Consider the following 22752-nt stretch of genomic DNA (forward strand, 5'->3'; position numbering starts at 1 on the left):
CGGCTCCTGGGGGTCGCCCCCTGGCCTGGCCGTCACCTGCTTCTCCCAGTTGTCCCCTCCATGGCGTTCCTAGCTCTCTCTGCCCCTCTGTTCACCAACACACGCCTTGAAGAAGGCTTCCCAAGAGCCCACCGCCGTCCTCTGTCTGTCACATTGTCCTGGGTTCTCCGGCCTTCTTGGCTCTTTCCCTTCCGTCTCCCTTCAATTTATGTTGTCTGTCAGAGCTAAGCTTTACGTCTTCTGTCCTACAGACGCTTGCATGTTGTAGCCCAAAGCCTAACTTTTGTCCTTTAGGGGTTTTGCTTTTGTGCCTTGTTTAAGAGGACCCCATCTACCCCAGAGCTGTAGACACACTCTCTCCATACTTTCTTCTCATACTTTATAATTTTGCTTTTCAAGTTTACCTCTTTTAGTGCATCTGGACTTTATCACATGATAGAAGAGGGCTTTGAAACCATTGAGGCTAGAATAAACTATTTTATAAATGGTGTTTTAATAATTATCTATCTATTCATTTAGGAGTAAGTAATTTTACTTCTTTGGTATTGCCTCCAGCATAATGTTTTTGGCGATGCTTCACTAATAAGTATTATGCAATTAAGTATCACCTAACCGCTTTATTTGCTTAAGTTATTTACCCTCTCTAAACCTCAGTTTCTGCATGTGTAAATGGAATAACATGTATAGAATGGTCCTCATTTATAGAGTGGCTTTAAAATGAAATGGTACATGTAAAGCAGTTGGCCCAGTGCATCATCTGTAGTGAACCTGCAATCATCCGTCCTAACTCCCTCTCCAGAGAGTCAGCACCTCAATCTCTGTATTCCCCACAGTGCCTAAGATTGTATTTTAGAGGCTATTTAGTAAATATCTGTTGAATCGTGAATTAATAAATACACAGAATCATAATATCCCAGTGGGAGAAAGCCATTGGGGAGCGATGCTGACACTTTCCAGTAGGCTCTCGTGCTCCAGCGTCCTGATCTGACCTTTTGCCCCTGGCTGCAGGCACTGGGATCAGGTCAGGGACGAGGTCCAACGGGAGTTTGATCAGGAATCTGAACGCTTCACCTTGGAGCAGATCGTGGAGCTTGGGATGGATCAGCACGTGGAGAAAATTGGGGAGATCTCTGCCTCAGCAACCAGAGAGCTGGCTATAGAGTTGGTATGACAGAGTCCTTTCCCATGGCCCCTCATTTCCTAAGCTTCCTGGAACAAAGGCTTCCAGCTTTTCATCATCTGATGGCCCCTCCCAGCTCCTATTACCCTTGGGGGCTAAATACCTGATTGATCTGTTCCTCAATTTCTTTCCGCAGGCATTACAAAACATTGCCAAGACCTGGGATGTGATTCAGCTAGACATAGTCCCCTACAAGGATAAGGGCCATCACCGACTCAGGTAGACAGGGCTGTGTGACCTGGGCTGCAGAGTGGGGACCGAGGCTTGGCAGATGGGGCTAGACTATGATTTTGATACCTTCCACCGCAGAGGCACGGAAGAAGCGTTTCAGGTGCTGGAAGATAACCAGGTGTCTCTGTCTACCATGAAGGCATCTCGTTTCATCAAGGCCTTTGCGAAGGATGTAGACTACTGGGAACGCTGCCTCTCCCTCATTTTGGAAGTTATTGAGGTGGTGCTCACAGTGCAGCGTCAGTGGATGTACCTAGAGGTCAGGATTCTCTGCCTGAGCTCTCCCTACCTGCTGTTTTGACTCCTTTATTTGTATAGGGCCTAGATAGTTGCCCTGTTATCGGCCCCGTTTTCCCACCTCTAAAGCCATTCTTCATCTGGGACCTAGGCATCTGACTCTTGGTTATTACCTCTCATCTTCAGCCTCCTCCTTGCAAAGCCTTTGTTCTTTTTCCATTTTTCTTCTCGGACCCACAAACCTGGCCTCCCAATCCCAAGTTTCCTTCTAGAACTTGAGCATCTTGCCCTTTGGTTCTGATGCTCTTTATCTTCTCCTCAACTGTCAGTCCTGGTCTGAGAGCAGGGAGCAGAGTGTGGAGAGTGTGTGAGAAACAGCCTCTCACGCCAGTTGTTGGCCCTTCAGAATATCTTCCTAGGAGAGGACATCCGCAAGCAGCTGCCCAATGAATCAGGCTTATTTGACCAAGTCAATGGCAACTGGAAAGACATCATGGACCGGATGAACAAGGATCCCAATGCTCTCCGGAGCACCCACTATCCAGGTCTGATCCCTGACGTAACCTCAGCTGGTGCTATATGTATGTGAAGTCATGGCCACATTCTTTTTTTTTTTTTAATTTTATTTATTTATTTTTGGCTGTGTTGGGTCTTCGTTTCTGTGCGAGGGCTTTCTCTAGTTGCAGCAAGTGGGGGCCACTCTTCATCGCGGTGCGCGGGCCTCTCACTATCGCAGCCTCTCTTGTTGCGGGGCACAGGCTCCAGACGCGCAGGCTCAGTAATTGTGGCTCACGGGCCTAGTCGCTCTGTAGCATGTGGGATCTTCCCAGACCAGGGCTCGAACCCATGTCCCCTGCATTGGCAGGCAGACTCTCAACCACTGCGCCACTAGGGAAGCCCCACATTCTTCATTTACTGAAAGATTGACCATTGCACCTGGCTGTCCTACCATCACCACCACCTCTTCTAAGCATTAAATAGTAATTCCGTAAATTAAACTCCACACATATTTGAGCAGAGTACAATATAATGGTTAAGAGGATGGGCTATGGAATCAGACAGACTTGAGTTCAAAATCTGACTCATGCCTTACCGATTATGTGCTCTCGGGCAGCTTGCTTCCTCCGTACTGCAGTTTCCTCACCTGTAGTGTGTGTGGGGTTAATGATAGCTATTTCTCAGGGTCTTTGTAAGGATAATAGAGGAGTATGTAGCACTCAGTACAGTGTCTGGCATAAAGTTAGTGCTCAATTATTAGTACTGTGCCTCAAGAAACACTGATCGAGGAATCACTCTTCTTCTCTAGCTGGTTCATTCGATGAGATGATGCAGGTAAATGAGATAATGCAAGTAAAGCCCTTGTCACATTAAATGGCACAGAGAAAATCTTTGGTTACTATGAGCTATTGTTATTACCTTGACTTTAATTGGTTTATCAGATTAGCTAGTCTTTAATGTAGACATTTTGGTAGGCATGGGGATTGGGTAAGGGGATGGGGGAGAGATGTACACATAGTGAGGTCTGGTTGATTATGCTCGATTGGGGTAAAGAATCAGGGAGTCATGTTTGGCGATGGGTACCTACAGTACCCATCGTGTCCTGAGAAGAGTTTTGGCATGGGGTACGGAGGACCTCTTTGTTTTGCCAAGGACCAATCTAACAATTCTTCATTTTCCCAAGAACCTTAAGTATACACATCAAAAAATATTATTATTCAATTACTCTGGTAAAATATAAGTATTAGGATGTGCAAAATTGAGTGACAATATGAATTTTTTAGAAATAATATTTGAGATAATTGACATAATTACATTTTAGAACAATTTATAAGCAGAGTCATCTCTTCGTTGAACACACAGAACAAAGCTGTGTTGTCCACTGCTACCGGGTCTCCCTGTGGTCTCCAGGGGCCACTCAGGTGGTCGCTCAAAGGTTCTAACAGCCTGTAGGCTTTGTACTTGAGGGTCTGAGGGTCACCTCAGAGTTCAGACTCCATGACATCCGTGCTTTCTTCAGAAAGCTAGAAACTTGGAAGACCAGGAGATAAGCTAATCAAAATCTAATGCTGGGAGGAAACTAACATTATCAAGAACCTACAAATATGAACACATTTTATTTTATATCTCGAGTTTTTCTTTGAGGTGGATCTTATTACCATTTTACAAAGAGGTAAAAGCTCCCTGAGGTTAACTGACGTGCTAATTAAGTGAAAGAGCCGCAGTTTGGATGGCCATCGGCTGCCTCCCAATCTAGTGCTCTTTTTGTTTGTTTGTTTGTTTGGCCACGCCGCACAACTTGTGGGATCTTAGTTCCCCAACCAGGGATCGGAACCACGCCCCCTGCAGTGGGAGCTCATAGTTCCAACCACTGGACCGCCAGGGAATTCCCTCTAGTGCTCTTCTTGCTCTGTCACGAGGGACACTGGCAACCCCAGTGACTGCAGACCCCTTTCATTGTGTGCGTGTGATATGCATTTAAATCTAATGTTTTTTTTTCCATTTATTTATTTTTGGCTGCATTGGGTCTTCGTTGCTGCAAACAAGCTTTCTCTAGTTGCGGTGAACGGGGGCTACTCTTTGTTGCAGTGTGTGGGCTTCTCATTACGGTGGCTTCTCTTGTTGTGGAGCACCGGCTCTAGGGGGCGCGGGCTTCAGTAGCTGTGGCACATGGGCTCAGTAGTTGTGGCTCACGGGCTCTAGAGCGCAGGCTCAGTAGTTGTGGCGCACGGGCTTAGCTGCTCCACGGCATGTGGGATCTTCCCGGACCAGGGCTCAAACCCGTGTGCCCTGCATTGGCAGGTGGATTCCTAACCACTGCACCACCAGGGAAGTCCCAAATCTAATGTTTTAACTTGTTGAACTGTTTATGTGCAGAACAAGCTCTAATTTTCAGAAGTTCTTGGGATGATCGGCAGAGCCCCACTTCTTTGGTGGGAAAAGACTGATGGGAGATGTAGTTATATTAATGGAATTGTATAATTAATACATAATGTATAATGCGTACAATAGTGTATAATGAATACTTAATAATGAATTAATGAAGAGGATGGGAAAAGAGTGATTGGGGACACTGCATCTGCTTCCAAAAACCATATGGCAGTCTGTGCCCCAATACTCAAGAGCTGGCAAAGTGGATATAGTTGGAGGCTCGAGATCTACTCAGGGCAATGGTAAAAGGGCCACCAAATATCATTCACTGTTCTCCTCTCCAGGCCTCCTGGACACATTGATAGAAATGAACACTATCCTGGAAGACATCCAGAAGTCTCTGGATATTTATTTAGAGACCAAGCGCCATATTTTCCCCCGCTTCTACTTCTTGTCCAATGATGACCTCCTGGAGATTCTGGGCCAGTCCCGCAACCCAGAGGCTGTGCAGCCACACCTCAAAAAATGCTTTGACAACATCAAATTGCTGAGAATGCAGAAGGTCAGTAGAGGTGGGCATGATGCGAAGGAGGGCAGGGGAGGGATGGCGACATCAAGGTGTTCAAGGCCTCGGAGGGGACTGTGCCCTCCCAGCAGGAGGGGGATATAATGATTCTGGGTATCTGGGACAGAACTTTCTAGAATTGGTAATATAGAGGGGAGGGGGGAGGAGCAGAAATTACCCTCCAAGGGCTCAAGAGCTTCCTGTTTCTGCAGGTTGGGGGACCCAGCAGCAAATGGGAAGCGGTGGGAATGTTCTCGGGCGACGGCGAGTATGTCGATTTCCTCCACTCGGTACTTCTAGAAGGGCCTGTGGAGGTGAGCTGCGACGAGGGCCTAAGAAGCAAGCTGACTCTTCTAAGTTTGCTTGGCTCTGTGAGGAGAGGGCATCTCTGTGAAGGGATATTAGTCACTTTTTGCCCTCCCGCCTGCCATTCCTAAAACTCTTAACCTCTACCCTGCACCCGAAAGTCGGACAGTCTGCCCCCTAGTCTCCATTTCCCTCCGGGACGCAGGCCGGCCGCTGCCCAGCTCCTGCTCTTCTCTTGGGCCCCAAAGCCCCGGAGTCCTGTTTCCCAAGCACCTTCACTCTGGGGGCTCCTGACTCTGGCCCTGAGGGCAAGCCATCCTGTTCTCACCTCCCCCCAGTCCTGGCTTGGCGATGTGGAGCGGACCATGAGGGTGACCCTCCGGGACCTTCTCCGGAACTGCCGCCTGGCCCTCAAGAAGTTTCTTAACAAGAGGGACAAGTGGGTGAAGGAGTGGGCTGGCCAGGTGAGCTGGGGTCAGTGGAAATGAGGCAACAAGGAGGGCCGAGCCGAAAGGAAGCAGCCAGTGTAAAGACAGGATCTTCTTCTTCTTTTTTCCTTTTAAATATTTATTTATTTATTTATTTGGCTGCATCGGCTCTTAGTTGCAGCATGCGGGATCTTTAGTTGCAGCATGTGGGATCTTTAGTTGCAGCATGTGAGATCTAGTTCCCTGACCAGGAATGGAACCCAGGCCTCCTGCATTGGGAGCGCGGAATCTTAGCCACTGGACCACCAGGGAAGTCCCTAAGGACAGAATCTTGAGTCGCACAAAAGGCAGGTTTCCTGCCCCCTGTTCTGGGCTGTGGCCCCGGAAGCCTGCACCGCGGACCCTTAGCTCCTGACTTGGGCACGTGCCCATCCTTCAGAGCAGTTTAGGCATAGTGAGAGGAGTAGCACCTGGTCCCAGAAGAAGCTGGGTTTTGGGAGCCGGGCTGTGTGTGTGGCCAGGGACAGGGCTTTGGAATAGAGCCTCTACACGTGCCCCAGGTGGTGATCACTGCCAGTCAGATCCAGTGGACAGCTGATGTCACCAAGTGCCTGCTGACAGCTAAGGAGCGGGGAGACAAGAAAATTCTCAAGGTCATGAAGAAGAAGCAGGTGGGGAGCCCTGCCAGGATAGGAGAGGCCTGGAGTTAGAGCTGGAGGGACAGGGCAATACATTGGGTCAGAATTAGCGATGAGCTGGTGGGAAAGGGTCCGAACGAGGGTGCGTTATGGGAGGTGTCCAGCAAGAAGAGGTTGGGTGGGTCAGAAGTACGTCTCCCTGTGCTGATGTTGGGGGCCAGGAGCTGCAGTGGGGGTGGGGTCAGCATTGTGGTTGGATGCGGAATGATGCTGGGACGAGGCGTGATTAGGGTTTGGTGGCATTGCTCGGGTCACCTTCTTCTCTGGCACCTCGTTCCACAGGTGTCAATACTGAATAAGTACTCGGAAGCCATCAGGGGGAACCTGACCAAGATCATGCGCCTTAAAATTGTGGCTCTGGTGACGATAGAAGTCCATGCCCGGGACGTGTTGGAGAAGCTTTATAAGAGTGGCCTCATGGATGTCAGCTCCTTCGACTGGCTCAGCCAACTGCGCTTCTACTGGGAGAAGGTGCCGAAGGGCCATCTTCCCACTCCCATACCCTAAACCCGATCCTAATGCTTTAACTAAATTCATGTTCTCTAAATACAGTAATATCCCAACCCAACCCTTAGTCCTATCACAGCACCCTAATTCAGCTCGTAACTCTCTCTCGAATCTGCCAAGTAAGGAGTGGCAAGTGGCACTTTTCCAGGGAGTGCCCACTCTAGGTGTCACTTGATCAGGACTCAGAAAGACTCCAAGCAGCTGCTGCAATAGTTTGGGCTGGACACGTGCAGCGTGACCCCCAGTTCCCGTCTTTGTCGTAAGCCCGTCCCTCCTTCTAACTCTAAAAGGAGCCCCCAGTCTTCCCCCTGCAACTCCCCTGCCGCTTCCAGCCCTCCTCTCAGCCATCGCTGCAGCTCTGTGTCTTCCTCCAAGCCCGCCCCTCTCTTACTCTGCCCTGTTTCCCTAGGATCTCGATGACTGTATGATCCGCCAGACCAACACACAGTTCCAGTATGGTTATGAGTACTTGGGTAACTCTGGCCGGCTTGTCATCACCCCGCTGACAGACAGGTCGGCCATGGGGAGGTGAACAAGGGGCTTTGGGTAGGGGCAGCGAATGCCGAGCCAAGGCTTCCAGGAGTCCGGCTTGAGTCCTGTCCTCCATCCCCAGGTGTTACACGACACTGACCACGGCCCTGCACCTGCATCGAGGTGGATCCCCCAAAGGTCCCGCAGGCACAGGGAAGACCGAGACCGTCAAGGACCTGGGCAAGGCCCTTGGCATCTATGTCATCGTGGTCAACTGCTCTGAGGGCCTGGACTATAAGTCCATGGGCCGGATGTACTCAGGCCTGGCCCAGGTGAGCGTCCTGCCAGCCTGGCCAGGAGGCCCCTTCAGTATCTTTTAGTTCCAGAAAATCGGCCGAAACCCAGATCTGGCTCAGTGCTTCGTAGCTGACGACACTGCATCGCCTCAGTTAGTTCTTACAACTGGGGAAGTCCCTGTGCCTCCCTGAGCTTCACTTTGCTTATTTGCAAAATCACAAGATTATGTAAGGATTCAATAACTCATGCACACGGGAGGCGCTCAACACCCACAAGTTCCCTACCCTGGTCACTTTCCCACCCACACCTCTCAGGCATTCCCCTAGATCCTTCCTGTCTGATGGAAAGTTCTGGCCAGAAACCACAACAGTGCTACGGGGCCCCCTCCACCACACACACACACACACGCACACGCACACGCACACACACACACACACACACATTCATTTTAGAGGCTGCTGCTCCTATCCAAACATTTCAGGGAGAATATGTTAGTCACAATTTTTAGTTTCTCCCAGTCTGGGGGTACTTTTCTTGCTCCCAGCGACTCCCCCCCCCACCCACAGATGGGCGCCTGGGGCTGCTTTGATGAGTTTAACCGCATCAACGTGGAAGTGCTATCCGTGGTGGCCCAGCAGATCCTGTCCATCCTCTCAGCCCTGGCTGCCGGCCTCACCCGCTTCTATTTTGAGGGCTTTGAAATAAATCTGGTGTGGTCCTGTGGGATCTTCATCACCATGAACCCTGGTAAGGGCCTGGGAGTGGATGGGGCTCCTGGGGGGAGAACTGAGTGTTCAGGGCAAATAACTGTGCATCCCCCCACCCCTGCCAGTGTTTTTAGCCAAGTGAAATGTGGCTAAAGACCATAAAGTGTGAGAGAAGGATAAGCATACACATTTCTGGGAAAAAGGGTGGCAATCTTACTGTTCTCCCTAAAGGGATTAATAACAGCTTGCGGGCATATATGTAGCCCTAGTCTTTTAAAGTGCTTAGCCATCTTCTTTTGTTGGACTAGCTCCCAGAGTTCTGGTCTGTCTGCCATCCCTTTTGCCGAATGGGAGAATCTCCCCCAAAGTGCAGGGCCTAGGGTCTCTCATTACTGTTGCCTGGGAACAGCTCTGGGGGAAGGAACTAGGAGAAAACAGGAAAGGGTTTCGGTACTGAAAGAATCAGATAAACAGGTGCGATTTCTATTAGCACTAACGTGAGTTATACATGGAACTTGGAGAGATGGGAACTTGACAGCTCTGTGATTTGAGTTTGAACCAGGGCCATGCAGAAGGTTAAGGAAAGGACCAGGGGTAGGAAAGAAGAGCAAAGTGGTGTGGGAAGAGCCAGGGCTGAGATGAGAAAGGAAGAGGTCTCAGAGTTGGAGCTGGGGAGAGAGTTAGGGATGGAGCTGGGGATGGGGAAAATGGGACTGATTGGGAAGTAGGTCTTTGGGAAGCAGTATGGATTCTGAATAAATGGCTCTGTTTTCCAGGCTATGCTGGTCGCACAGAGCTTCCTGATAATCTTAAATCCATGTTCCGTCCAGTTGCCATGGTGGTGCCCGATTCTACCCTCATTGCAGAAATCATTCTCTTTGGGGAAGGATTTGGCAACTGCAAGGTATTCTGATAATCTCTTGTCTCCAATACTTTATTTCCCTTCCGTGATTATTCTCTGGACCGAAGAGCCCCCTGGAGGCCTCATAATCAGTTTATCCTACAAGGAACTTACATGGCTGTCAGTAGGATATGGAGGGAGGTCTCCCCTCTACGGTGTCACTAGTCCTTGATGGCACGATTCACAGGCTATTCTCATTAGGATTGTCCGTAGAGCACTTCCCAGCTGCTCCAAGTCCCGGGACCTAGCTTCTTGGATCTGTAACTGTCCCTAGATGAAGCAGAGGGATTGGTGGGGAGATGGATTGTTTCCTCCTCTATTTTGTTCTCCAGATTCTGGCCAAGAAGGTGTACACACTTTACTCGCTAGCCGTGCAGCAGCTCTCCAGACAGGACCATTATGACTTTGGCCTACGTGCCCTCACCTCCCTCCTGCACTGCGCTGGCAAGAAGCGCCGCCTGCAGCCGGATCTGTCTGATGAAGAGGTAGATTGAGGACACAACCGTTGGACCTTAACCTCCATTGTCACTGGTCCTATGCGCCTTCACTGAAGTTTTTGAGATTCTTACTTTTCGCTAGATTAGGTTTCCCACCCTCCTGCCCCTCCCCTCAGGTGTTGCCTGAATTCCACCTGTCCTATCGCTAAAGACTAGCTCAGATGTATCCATTGTTCTTAGCTCCTGCCTCTCACCCAGTTGGAGACGAAGGGCCTAATGAGTACCTCGGCCCTGGCTCCGCGAGCCTGAGTCTCTGTCTTTTCCCATTCAGGTTCTGCTGCTCTCGATGAGAGACATGAACATCGCCAAGCTAACTTCAGTGGACGTGCCACTCTTCAATGCCATCGTGCAAGATCTATTCCCCAGCATCGAGCTGCCGGTCATTGACTATGGCAAGGTATTTGTTCCTCAAGACTCTCCCTGACCTCACGTGTGAATGTGGGTCTGGAAACAGGACACCTGGCCTCCAGGCCTTGTTCTGCCCTTCACTAGCTGTCCATTTACTGGCTGTGACTTTGAGCAACACAGTTGGCCTCTCTTTGGGCTTCCTTATCTATAAAACCATACAGGCCTATTCAAACATTCTACTTTCTCACCTCAACTCCCTACTTCCTGACTCACCAGCTCAAGTACTTCTACTCATCAGTTCCTTGACTTCACTGAGACCGCTGATCCCCTGGCCTTTCTACTTTCTACCTGGTAGCCCTCTCCTGTCTCTACTTCTCTCCTCATTCAGGGAGTTTTGAGGAGAGACTGCTAGGAGCTCTTTGGTATATGAGAGGAGTGGGATAGAAGAGGCCAGGGAAGGAGAATTTTAGAAAGTGTAGGAATTTTCTTCTCTGGCAGTATGGTAGTTTAGATACCCTGAATGATTCTTTCAGTTGAAACCACTAAAATGCTGGATAAAAATATAAAAATACATCTTTTAAAATGTATTGCTAAACTGGCAAGAAAGAAAGAATTCTGGGATGAGGAGGGGGAGTAAAAGCAGGGAGGCAAGTGAATGAGAAAGCTGGCTCTCTCCCCGAAAGTTTTTTGTTGAACTTAAGGCACTGGGGGTAGGAGATAAAGCAGCCCACATTTTGAGGTATAACAGAAAACCCAGTCATGCATAAACTTCCGTCCACAAAGGAAAACACCTTCAGTAAGTGGGAAAATGAGAAACCCACCACTGAGGAGGGTCCATGCAGTAAAGGAACATGCTTGTCGTGACCTTTGATGATGAGAGGAAGGGGCAAAATCTCCTTTGAGATTTCCTAACCACAAGTCAGCCCTCACATGGTTTCTGGTCATAATTAATTTTACTGTGTAATGCCCCACATCTCAAATTTAGAACTTAATTTTAAGTATTTCCAGGTTGTTAGTGTCTCCCCCAAGTGACTGGCAGAAGCAAATGCAAATTATTTCTAGAATAATGAAGCTTCCACTTAAGCCTCAAAGAATTCTCATAAAAGTCCAAGAAAATGAGCAGCTTCTGGTCAAAAATCACAAAACACACAAGGAAACAAGACACTGTGAATGGGATGCCAAAGGACAACAGAACAGCAGAATCAGATCCACAAAGACTTCAAACATGGAAAATAATCAGCACAGAATTCTAGAAATAACTAAATTTAATATGTTTAAAGAAATAAGAGAGGGGAATTCCCTGGTGGTCCAATGGTTAGGACTCTGCTGTTTCACTGCCAAGGGCGAGGGTTTGATCCCTGGTCGGGGAACTAAGATCCCGCAAGCACAAGCCACACACAGCACAGCAAAATAAATAAATAAATAAATAAAAATAAAGAAACAAGAGAGAAGCTTGAAACTGTGATCCAGGAACAAGAGACTTCTAAACAAAGTAGGATTGAAAAGAACCAACAGCATTCCTACAAATGAAAAAATATTATAATTGAAATTTTAAAAATCCAGCAACTCACAGAGAGGACTTCCAGGTAAAAAGGTGGATTAAAAACAATTTTGTTTCCTTTTGAAAACCCGCTACAACTACTCGAAAGAGATTTTTACAAATAAATAAGGCATCTATACCTGAAAGGATGGGGAGAATGGGAGAGGCAATGACAGCAAAATTGTGACATGGGAAATAAATGAATCAAGCTGTGACTTACTCAGCAAACCTAAGAGGCTGGAAGTGGGGAGAATTGTGAGTTGGGAGTAGGTGGAGGGAGTGAGTAAAGGAGGTGTATCTGAAATGAGAAGGATTGGAGGCAAACAGTCTTGGGAGCAGGTCTCCCCTTCTCTGCGACCCTGGTTGGCCGTGCCTCTCTCACTTTGGTGGAAGACTAGAGGGTAACAATAGTAGGTCTCTGGTCTGGGGGACACATGGTATAGTTGAGGGTGGGAGAAAACTCTGTTAAAAATGGGGATTAAATGAATGTTTACACATTGAATGCTGAGACCCTTAGCCTTCTCTGAAGCCCCCAGAATGCCGGCAGCCAGACAGGAAATTGGAAGAGTTCTCTCTGGGGAATCTCTCTGTCCCAAGAGGAATGAACAAGACATCGACAATGGAAATTTCCCAACGAAAGTCCCAGATAAATCATCTACAGTGACACTCACAGTCTACAGGCCCCACTCACACACTCAGAGCTTCCATTCATCTCTTTAGTCCTCCACCCTTATATATGAGCCGAAAACCAAGGCTCACCACACATCTGAGGAAGACCTCTAACATAAAAGCAGCCAAAACAAATAGGAAAAAGCAAATTGGAGAAAATAGATAATGCCGAGAGAAGAAAAGTTTTTTTAAAAAATCTATCATTAGTATACTCAGAGAGAAGATTAAGGTATTGTATCCATGAAATACTGATGAAATGCTATTGGAAAAGGAATATTCCGGAGAATAGAGCAGAGCAGACAAAGCGGGAAAGAGATTAAGATTCACGTGCCAGTCTAGGAAAGACAACACTGAAATACCAGCAGTTCCAAAAAGTAGGAACAGAGAAAATGGAGGAGGCCAGGATCAGTAATGAAACAATTCACGAAGAATCCCCAGAACTGTAGCATCTAAGTTTCCATAATTAAAGGATCTATAAATGCATGACATAATAGATAAAACAAATCCTTACCAAGGCCCAGCATTGTGAAATTTTAAAACACTAGGAAAAGGAGAAGATTTAACGAGCTTCCAAAAAGGGAGAAAAAAAAGAGATGACATGCAAAAGATCAAGAATTAGAATGTTGGACTTCTCAATAGCAATATTGGCTCTTTAAACAATGAAGCAGCCTTCAACATTCTGAAGGAAAATTATTTCCAACCTCAAATGCTATACCCAGACAACCTGTCACATAGGAAGCTAGATCAGAGATGTTTCAGACAAGCAGACTCTCAAAAAAAAAAAAAAAAAAATTTACCTCCACTGCATTCTTTCCTCAGAAAGCTACCAGAGGATGTGCTCTACCACAATGCAGGAGCAGTCCAAGAAAGAGGAAGATAGAGGACAAGGGATGACAGTTGTGCACCAGACAAAGAGAGAAGCCAATCCAAACTGAAGCAAATCTGAAGGTTCAGGCAGACTTCTTTTTTTTTTTTTTTAAGATTTTTTAAAAATTATTATTTATTTAATTTATTTTTGGCTGCATTGGGTCTTAGCTGCAGCACGTGGGATCTTTGTTGAGGCGTGCGGGATCTTTCATTGTGGCGCACGGGTCTTTCTCTTTTCTAGCTGTGGCGCGTGGGCTCCAGGGCTCCAGAGCGCGTGGGCTCTGTAGTTTGCGGCACGCAGGCTCTCTAGTTGAGGCACGCGAGCTCAGTAGTTCTGGCGTGTGGGCTTAGTTGCCCCGTGGCATGTGGGATCTTAGTTCCCTGACCAGGGATCAAACCCACGTCCCCTGCATTGTAAGGTGGACTCGGCACCACTGGACCACCAGGGAAGTCCCTAGACTTCTTTAAGAAGAGGAAATCGATACCTGATGAGAATAAAAGTTTTGAGAGATTTAGTCAACTGGCAGAGTTTGGAGTTGAGTTAAAGATCAGTATATTAAAAACTAAGCAAACAAAAAACCAGAGCAACTGTTAGCCCCTAGGGAAAACCAAAAAGTTGTGCAGGAAAGGAAAAATAATCATGTATTGAGTAGTATACATTGTTATACTAATATTTAATACTGTTTACAAGAGACACACGTAAAACGTAAAGACAAAGGGTGGAGAGTCAAAGACTAGAAAAATACATCAGGTAGACACTAATCAAAAGGAAGCTGGGGCAGCAATATCAGACAACATAGATCTTAAGGCAAAATGAATTACCAGAAATGGAGTCGCTTCATAATAATAAAAAGTTCAATTCACCAGGAAGATACAACAATTCTAAATTTGCATGCATCTAATAATATGGCCTCAAAATAAATAGAACAAAATTTTTCAGAATTTCAAAGAGAAATAGACAAATCTACAGTCGTAGTGGCGCTCTTCACATCTCTCAGTAACTGATAGGCCAAGCAGACTAAAAATCAGTTTTGTTAAAGAAGATTTGAACAACACAATCAATCTTGAGTTAATCAAGACATCGACAGCAATTGCACTCAATAACTGAAGAATAACCATTTTTTTCAAGCATACATAGAATATTTAGGTTACTTGACCATGTAAAGGTCATAAATCTGCCTCAAAAATTTCAAAGGAATTTATTCAGAACACATTTTCTTTTTTTTTTTAATTTTATTTATTTATTTATGGCTGTGTTGGGTCTTCGTTTCTGTGTGAGGGCTCTCTCTAGTTGTGGCAAGTGGGGGCCACTCTTCATTGCGGTGCGCGGGCCTCTCACTGTCGCGGCCTCTCTTGTTGGGGAGCACAGGCTCCAGACGCGCAGGCTCAGCAATTGTGGCTCACGGGCCTAGTTGCTCCGCGGCATGTGGGATCCTCCCAGACCAGGGCTCGAACCCATGTCCCCCGCACTGGCAGGCAGACCCTCAACCACTGCGCCACCAGGGAAGCCCAGAACACATTTTCTGATCACAATGTTAACTCTACTGATATCAGGCAAAGTAGACTTTATGGCAAGAAGAATATTAAAGATAAAGGGGGACATTTCATAATGATAAAAGGGCCAATGCCCAGAAAGATATGGCTTTCTAAATTTGTATGCACTTAATAATAGAGCTAGAAAACGCATAAAACAAAATCGACAGAACTAAAAGTAGAAACAGATTAATCCACAACCCTAGGGGGAAATCTTGACATACTTCTCTCAGAAATTGACAAAATAAGTGGATAAAAAAATCCATAAAGGGAGTTCCCTGGCAGTCCAGTGGTTAGGACTCAGCGCTTTCACTGCCGTGGCCCAGGTTCAATCCTGGTCTAATCCTGGAACTAAGATCCCACAAGTTGTGCGGTGTGGCCAAAAAAAAGAAAAAAAAAATCCATAAACATACGGATTTGAGGGACTTCCCTGGTGGTCCAGTGGTTAAGAATCTGCCTTCCAATGCAGGGGACATGGGTTTGATCCCTGGTCAGGGAACTAAGATCCCACATGCCACGGGGCAACTAAGCCCGTGAGCCACAGCTACTGAGCCCGCGCGCCACAACTAGAGAGAAGCCCGAGCCCTGCAACAAAGAGCCTGTGCCCCGCAGGGAAAGTTCCCGCATGCCACAACTAAGACCCGACACGGCCAAAAATAAAATGAATAAGTAAATAAATATTTTTTTTGAAGATACGGATTTGAATGCTTTTAACAGATTTGACCTGACACACGTAGAACATTATATGCATATAATTGCAGATACATATTCTTCTCAAGTATGCATGGAGCGTTTACCAAAATTGACTGTGTGCTGGATTATTAAGTAGCGGTCTCATAAACTTCAAATGATTGAAAATTATACAGAGGATGATCTCTGACCACAATAGAATTAAACTAGAAATTGGTAACAAAATATGATTATTCCAAATGTTTGGAAATTAGGCAATACAATTCTAAATAACTCATGGGTCAAAGAAGAAATTACAGGATATTTTAAACTGAGTAAATAGAAAATGTGACATTTTAAACTTTTGGCATGATGCTAAACACGCACATACACACAAATACACCCAAACATGCTAATACAACTAATTCTCAGACAGTGGAGGGAAGTAGTAGGGGTGAGGCCTCTTAGTGGTGTTTGAGAGATACAAGTAAAATCTTGCATGTGTTTGAACTTATTTGGTTGCATTGGCTGTGTATTTAAAAATGTCACACTCTTCTGGGACCCACATGGGTCATGGTTCTATAAGCATTTCTTTATTTTTCATTTTTATTTAAAAAATTTTTAATGGAGTATAGTTGATTTACAATGTTGTGTTAGTTTCAGGTGTACAGCAAAGTGACTTAGTTTTATATATATATATTTTTTTTCACATTCTTTTCCATTATAGGTTATTATAAGATATTGTATGTAGTTCCCTGTGCTATATAGTAGGTCCTTGTTTATTTTATATATAGTAGTTTGTATCTGTTAATCTCAAACTCCTAATTTATCCACACCTTTCCCCCTTTGGTAACCATGAGTTTGTTTTCAATGTCTATGAGTCTAGTTCTGTTTTGTAAATTAGTTCATTTGTATCATTTTTTTTAGATTCCCCATGTAAGTAATATCATGTGATATTTGTCTTTCTCTGTCTGACTTACTTAAGATGATAATCTCTAGATTCATCCATGTTGCTGCAAATGGCATTATTTCATTCTTTTTTATGGCTGAGTAATATTTCATTGTATAAATATACCACATCTTCTTTATCCATTCATCTGTTGATGAGCATTTAGGTTGCTTCCATGTCTTGGCTATTGTAAATAGTGCTGCTATGAACATTGGGATGCATGTATCTTTTTGAATTTGAGTTTTCGTCTTTTTAACTTAGGTGATGATTTGTTTAATGTCTGGCTCCCCCACCAGACTGTGGGCTCTGCGATAGGATGAACACTAATTTGTTCTCAGCACCCAGCACACTGCTTGGCACATACTTTAGAGGCTGAATAAATATTTGTTGAATGATATTAGAAAAGACGTGCAGAGCTGCGTGTCAGACATTGTGTTTTACATTGACTATCTTATCTAATACAACAGCCCTACGTGGGAAGTACCATCATTACTCCCATTTAACAGATTAGGAAACTGAGGCTCAAAGAAGTTAACTTGCTCAGGTTCACATAGCTGAAAGCTGGGGACCCAGGCTGGCTGACTCCAGAGCCCAATCTCTTAACTCTGCACTTGGCCAGCCTCCCAAGGAACAAACAACTGCCAGGGTGCAAAGGGCCCTGGTGCGATTTTTAATGGTTTGCACATTATCCTTCTGGGTATCGGGGAGCTTTTGAAAGTCCTTTACAAGCAGCACCCTTTTTCTTCTGCTTCCTGTATTTTCCCTTCTCTCAGCTGCGGGAGACCATTGAGCAGGAGATTCGGGATATGGGCCTGCAGACCACCCCGTTCACCCTCACCAAGGTTATCCAGCTGTATGAAACCAAGAACTCCCGCCACTCCACCATGATCGTGGGCTGCACAGGCAGCGGCAAGACTGCCTCGTGGAGAATTCTTCAGTCCTCCTTGTCCTCCCTGTGCCGCGCCGGAGAGCCCAACTTCAACATTGTCAGAGTACGGACCTGGGACAGTGGGGCCACTGGAGGAGACTTGAGTAGCAGGAAGACAGTGAGGCTGGGGGCAGGGATGCGTAGGTGTCTGGGAGGGCGGTGCAGACCAGGAGGGCGGCCTGGGAGGGATGAGAGAGACAGGGGCCAAATACAAATACCTGGAAATAAAGCGAGGCTGGAAATAAAGGGACATCTTGGGATTTGTGTCAGCCGGCAGCTCAAAGCCCCCTTCCTGTGTCATTTTTAGGAGTTCCCTTTGAACCCTAAGGCACTGTCCCTAGGGGAGCTGTATGGGGAATATGACCTCAGCACTAATGAATGGACAGACGGCGTCCTGTCCAGTGTCATGCGGACGGCTTGTGCAGGTACCCAAAGGATCTTGGGGCAGGGAGAGCAGATGCCTAAATCTCCTGCGGGGGTGGGCAGTCTGGGGATAGAAAGCTCATTTTGGGGGAAAAAGTGCTTGGGGAATGCGGAGATCACCAGGAAGCAACTGCTTGCGTCTCCAGGGAGATGAGTGTGGAGGGAGGGCTGGGGAACGAAGCTCTGGTTTCCTTATCATCCACCTCCGACCAAGACGAGAAGCTGGATGAGAAGTGGATCCTTTTCGATGGCCCTGTGGACACACTGTGGATTGAGAGCATGAACTCTGTCATGGACGATAACAAAGTGCTGACCCTTATCAACGGAGAGCGCATCGCGATGCCTGAGCAGGTTCGGGAGTGGAAACTGGAGGGCCCGGGGCAGGGCTGAGGGGAAGAGCAGGGGCGTCCAACAAGAAGAGGAGGTTCTATAGGAACGCCCAGGAGGAGGATGCCTGGATTCAGGGCAACCTGTGACTGAAGAGGAAATGCCTGTCTTACCACAGACGCTGAGGACAGCTGTATAGAAAAAACTGTGTACTAGGGCGCACCGTGTGGACTGAGGCAGCCTCATTGCCACCGACATATGAGGGATGACCTTCCGTTGTGCACCCAGAGTTACAATTCATGGGCTTTTGTAAAGCCCACCCTTTCCCACCCGCTCAAACAATGTGAGCGAGGGAGTGATTTTTCATAAGGATGACCTTGAATAAACCCTGATTTCTTTTAATGAACAAATCATTTGTAAAGCTTAGGTCTTTATTCATCCTGCCACACATGGTACTCAGTAGAGACACCTTGGGGCATCAGAATTCTGGGTGTTTTTATTACTGAGGGAAAGACAAGGTTCTGACCAAGTATATCCATAGGTGTCTCTCCTGTTCGAAGTGGAAAACTTGGCAGTGGCCTCCCCAGCCACCGTGTCTCGCTGCGGGATGGTGTACACTGACTACGCTGACCTGGGCTGGAAGCCCTATGTTCAGTCATGGCTGGAGAAGAGGCCAAAGGTATGAAGGGAATGGAGGAGAGGAGAGGAACCGGTGGGGCCTGGGGGGGACACAAGAATAATTCAGAGCCCCTGCTTATTCAACTCCAGGTAGAGGCAGAGCCTCTTCAGCGCATGTTCGAAAAGTTCATCAACAAGATGCTGACCTTTAAGAAGAACAACTGCAACGAGCTGGTGCCCCTCCCGGAATACAGCGGCATCATCTCCCTCTGCAAGCTGTACTCAGCCCTGGCCACACCGGAGAACGGGGTGAGGGGGGACCAGGGCAGGAAGGGCTCTCGACCTCCCGGGACAACTTCAGGGAAACGGTGTGTCTGAGACACAATTGGAACATGAGGCTTGAGTGGAGCGGAGACTCCAAGGGAAGGCCTCACCAACCGTGGAGGCAGCGAGCGGTGTGTGTGTGCGTGTGTGTGCACATGCGCATGTGTGCATGTGTGCATGCGTGTGCTCGCACGTGTGTGGGTGTGCATGTGTGTGTGTGTGCGCACGCGCACGCATGTGCATGCACACTGGGAGGCCAAACTAAGGACTCTAAATCAGATATAGTACACAATGGGTCTCACTGTAATTTCCTGCCCATATGTGGGAGCTGAGGATAGTTCATTTGGTTCCTCATTTCTCCATCCTTTCAAAAATTAAATATTAAGTCTTAGAATCTGTGAGGCCTTGGGATACTGTTTCTTTTTTGTTTGTTTTTAAGATTTTTTTTTTTTTTTGGATATGGACCATTTTTAAAGTCTTTACTGAATTTGTTACAATATTGCTTCTGTTTTATGTTTTGTTTTTTTGGCTGCAAGGCATGTGGGATCTTAGCTCCCCGACCAGGTATCGAACCCGCACCCCCTGCATTGTAAGGTGAAGTCTTAACCACTGGACCGCCAGGGAAGACCCTGGGATACTGTTTCTGCTGGGAGGAGCTCCCCACCTAACCTGATGAGGGGTTTTAGAAATTTTCAGATTAACTGATATTTAAGAAAATTTTTGTTTGGTTTAGAATTATGGAGTAAGGACCAAAATTGGGTATTTTTCTGTTGAGATTAAATCACTGCCTAGAAATGGTTCATATTGTTTCTAAGGACATTGCCAGATCACTCAACTATTAATATAAAGTTATATAACAATTAAGATCTATAACAGTATGTGTCATTCCTGGTACAGTTAATATAAATTAAAACTATGTAGGTGAAGTTGCAAAATGACATAGGGGAAAAGGCCAGTAATATAGTGTCAGTGGCACCCAGCTGCTGAGGAGGCCTGGGTAGGGGGAAGAACACTGATGAACAAAACAAAGAGAGGAGGGCAGTCTAGGTAAAGGGAACAGCTTTTGCAAAAACACAGAGACACAAGAGTCAGTCCCCGCTGGGCAGGGTGGGTGATGGGTGGATGGTGTTGGCGGTGTCACAACCCCTCTTCGCTGCAGCAGAGACCCCGAGAAGAGGATGGTGAGATGTGTGTGTACTGGAAGGACAGACTAAGAACTCTGAATTCAATATGGTAGACAGTGGAGCCTCAACACAATTTCCCACCGTGTCTCTGTAACTTAGTAGGTTTATTTAAATGTTTTGATTTTGGTTTATCTACAGCCATATGGTTTTCCAAACAGAACCAGGAAGGGAGGGAAACTCTAAGCCTTTGTGATGAGCTGCCACAATTAGACGCCTCCACCTCTTATAGATTTACGGTATTTCCGCTTCTCCTTTTCCACCCAGGTGAACCCAGCTGATGGTGAGAACTTTGTCTCCATGGTAGAGCTGACATTTGTGTTCAGCATGATCTGGTCTGTGTGTGCCTCCGTGGATGAGGAGGGCCGCAAGAAGATTGACAGTTACCTCCGAGAGATTGAGGGCACTTTCCCCAACAAGGTCAGGGCCCTCAAACCCAGCTGCCCTATTTTTCTGCATCCCTGATCCTTAGACTCTTCTTGAGCCTCAGCCTGCCACCCGGCTCTCTTTCTTCTGCCCAGTGGTCTGTGAGCGCTTTTTCTGGGCAGGGAAAAGCTAAAGGAAGGCTTTGGTAACCCGCCACACGTTCCCTCCTCAGGACACAGTGTATGAGTATTTTGTGGACCCCAAGATGCGGAGTTGGACATCATTTGAGGAGAAGCTCCCTAAGAGTTGGCGCTACCCTCCAAAGTGAGAGCCGGGCCTGGGGGGTGGGTCAGGCTTGGGGCTGTGGTGGGTGGGAGATGTGGTGAGAGAGCAAAAGAGGGGTGCAAAAGTGAGCTGTAGGAAGAGAGGGTGGATCCCAAGGCAGAGGTGACTTTCCAGTGCAGGAAGCGGGATCTAGAGGAAATGGGACAGGGTCCTTCAGGAGAATGCCTGCTCCCCAGGCCCCGCAGGAGGCAGGCTTGGTGATTCGAGAGTGGTGATGCCGGAGGAAGATAAACACTGGGGGGCAGAAGGAAGCGGGAGTTAGAAAGGAGTGGGCTACGATCTTGAGACACAGTCCCTTTCCCCCCAGCTTCCCCTTCTACAAGATCATGGTGCCCACCGTTGACACTGTCCGCTACAACTACCTGGTGAGCACCTTGGTGGCCAACCAGAACCCCGTCCTGCTGGTGGGTCCCGTGGGGACTGGAAAGACATCCATCGCTCAGAGTGTCCTGCAGTCCTTGCCCTCCAGCCAGTGGTCAGTGCTCACTGTCAACATGTCTGCGCAGGTGTGTGGCAGGACCCAGGGCCAGGCCGCCAGCTCCCTGCTCTTTCCCTGCCTCTGCTCCCCCTTGGGATCCAAGTGCCTGGTCGACGCTCCTCTCTAACCCCGTATTTCTCCTGGGGGACCCAAGCATTCATTCTGTGCCTTTTTCACCAGACCACATCCAATAACGTGCAGAGCATCATTGAGAGCAGGGTGGAGAAGCGAACCAAGGGTGTCTATGTGCCATTTGGAGGCAAAAGCATGATCACCTTCATGGATGACCTAAATATGCCAGCCAAGGACACGTTTGGGTCCCAGCCCCCCCTGGAGCTGATTCGCCTCTGGATTGACTATGGCTTCTGGTATGATCGAACGAAGCAGACCATCAAGTACATTCGAGTAAGCATCCCGAGAATTTGTCCTTCAGGCCTCCGTTCCCGCCCATGATGCGTTCAGTCTCCGCTCCTCTGGGACCCCAGGATAGAATCCTGTAAGCCTATGTTCCTCCCCACACAGGAGCGTCCTGCCTTTCTCAGGGCCCAGACATCTGGCTCCTAGGTTATCAATTCCTGTTAGTGACTCTCCTCACTGACTGTCCTGTGCTTCGTGACCAAGGGAGCCTGTCCTCCAACTTCCACTCCTTTCCCAGGCCTCTTACACCTCGCTCCCATGGCAACGCTGATGCCAACCAGAGCTGCCCATAACCCCCTCTCCAGGCCTCTCCACCTCCCACTGTTTCAGTAACCACCTCCACTCCCCACCCAGAGTCCAGGCGTCTCCCTTCAGTCCTGACTTTTCTCCCGTGGGATTCTGAGCGTCTTGTTTCTTTTTCCTGAATCAATAGGCAGCCATTCCAGCCTGATACCTGGGGCACTCATCTATCTGGCCCTCGGGGTCCAAAACTCACCTAATAATATATTCATATGTTTCTGAGAAAAAACACGCACATACATACACAGATACGTGTGTGTGTGTATATATACATATATATATATATATATTTAAAATAGAAAAGAAGAGAAAGTCTAGAAGACGTAATCAAATGTTGTTTTTTTAACTTACCTCTATTTTCCAGTTTGGGAACATGGATTATAATGATGAAATAAGAACAAATACATTACTTTAGTAATTCTGTAAAAATGTCCCAAATCCCTTCCTTCCCCTCACCTTTCCCTGCCCCTACTGCTCCGTGTTTCTTCCTGCTCTTTCTCTCCCTGTCTTCCCTCTTCCCGTTTGTCCCTCCATCTCCTCTCTTCCTCCTGGCTCCTCTCACATCCTCCCTATTTCC

General features: G+C 47.2%; 1 protein-coding gene across 1 annotated transcript in view; it reads left to right on the forward strand.

The window, feature by feature from the left end:
• DNAH2 (dynein axonemal heavy chain 2) overlaps positions 1–22752 on the forward strand; it is a 96184-nt gene that overhangs the window by 43086 nt on the left and 30346 nt on the right. Inside the window, exons 26-49 of the mRNA XM_082371452.1 lie at positions 1009–1165; positions 1317–1399; positions 1490–1670; positions 2055–2193; positions 4861–5078; positions 5294–5395; positions 5726–5851; positions 6376–6486; positions 6796–6984; positions 7430–7533; positions 7634–7823; positions 8355–8535; positions 9272–9399; positions 9729–9881; positions 10165–10290; positions 17242–17460; positions 17704–17821; positions 18034–18170; positions 18688–18825; positions 18915–19073; positions 20537–20689; positions 20868–20959; positions 21288–21486; positions 21639–21863. Coding sequence (XP_082227578.1) covers positions 1009–1165; positions 1317–1399; positions 1490–1670; positions 2055–2193; positions 4861–5078; positions 5294–5395; positions 5726–5851; positions 6376–6486; positions 6796–6984; positions 7430–7533; positions 7634–7823; positions 8355–8535; positions 9272–9399; positions 9729–9881; positions 10165–10290; positions 17242–17460; positions 17704–17821; positions 18034–18170; positions 18688–18825; positions 18915–19073; positions 20537–20689; positions 20868–20959; positions 21288–21486; positions 21639–21863 — 3628 coding nt within the window. The remainder of the gene's footprint in view (positions 1–1008; positions 1166–1316; positions 1400–1489; positions 1671–2054; positions 2194–4860; positions 5079–5293; positions 5396–5725; positions 5852–6375; positions 6487–6795; positions 6985–7429; positions 7534–7633; positions 7824–8354; positions 8536–9271; positions 9400–9728; positions 9882–10164; positions 10291–17241; positions 17461–17703; positions 17822–18033; positions 18171–18687; positions 18826–18914; positions 19074–20536; positions 20690–20867; positions 20960–21287; positions 21487–21638; positions 21864–22752) is intronic.

Source organism: Balaenoptera borealis, assembly GCF_965194805.1.
Source record: "Balaenoptera borealis genome assembly, chromosome: 20".
Classification (NCBI taxonomy): Eukaryota; Metazoa; Chordata; class Mammalia; order Artiodactyla; family Balaenopteridae; genus Balaenoptera; species Balaenoptera borealis.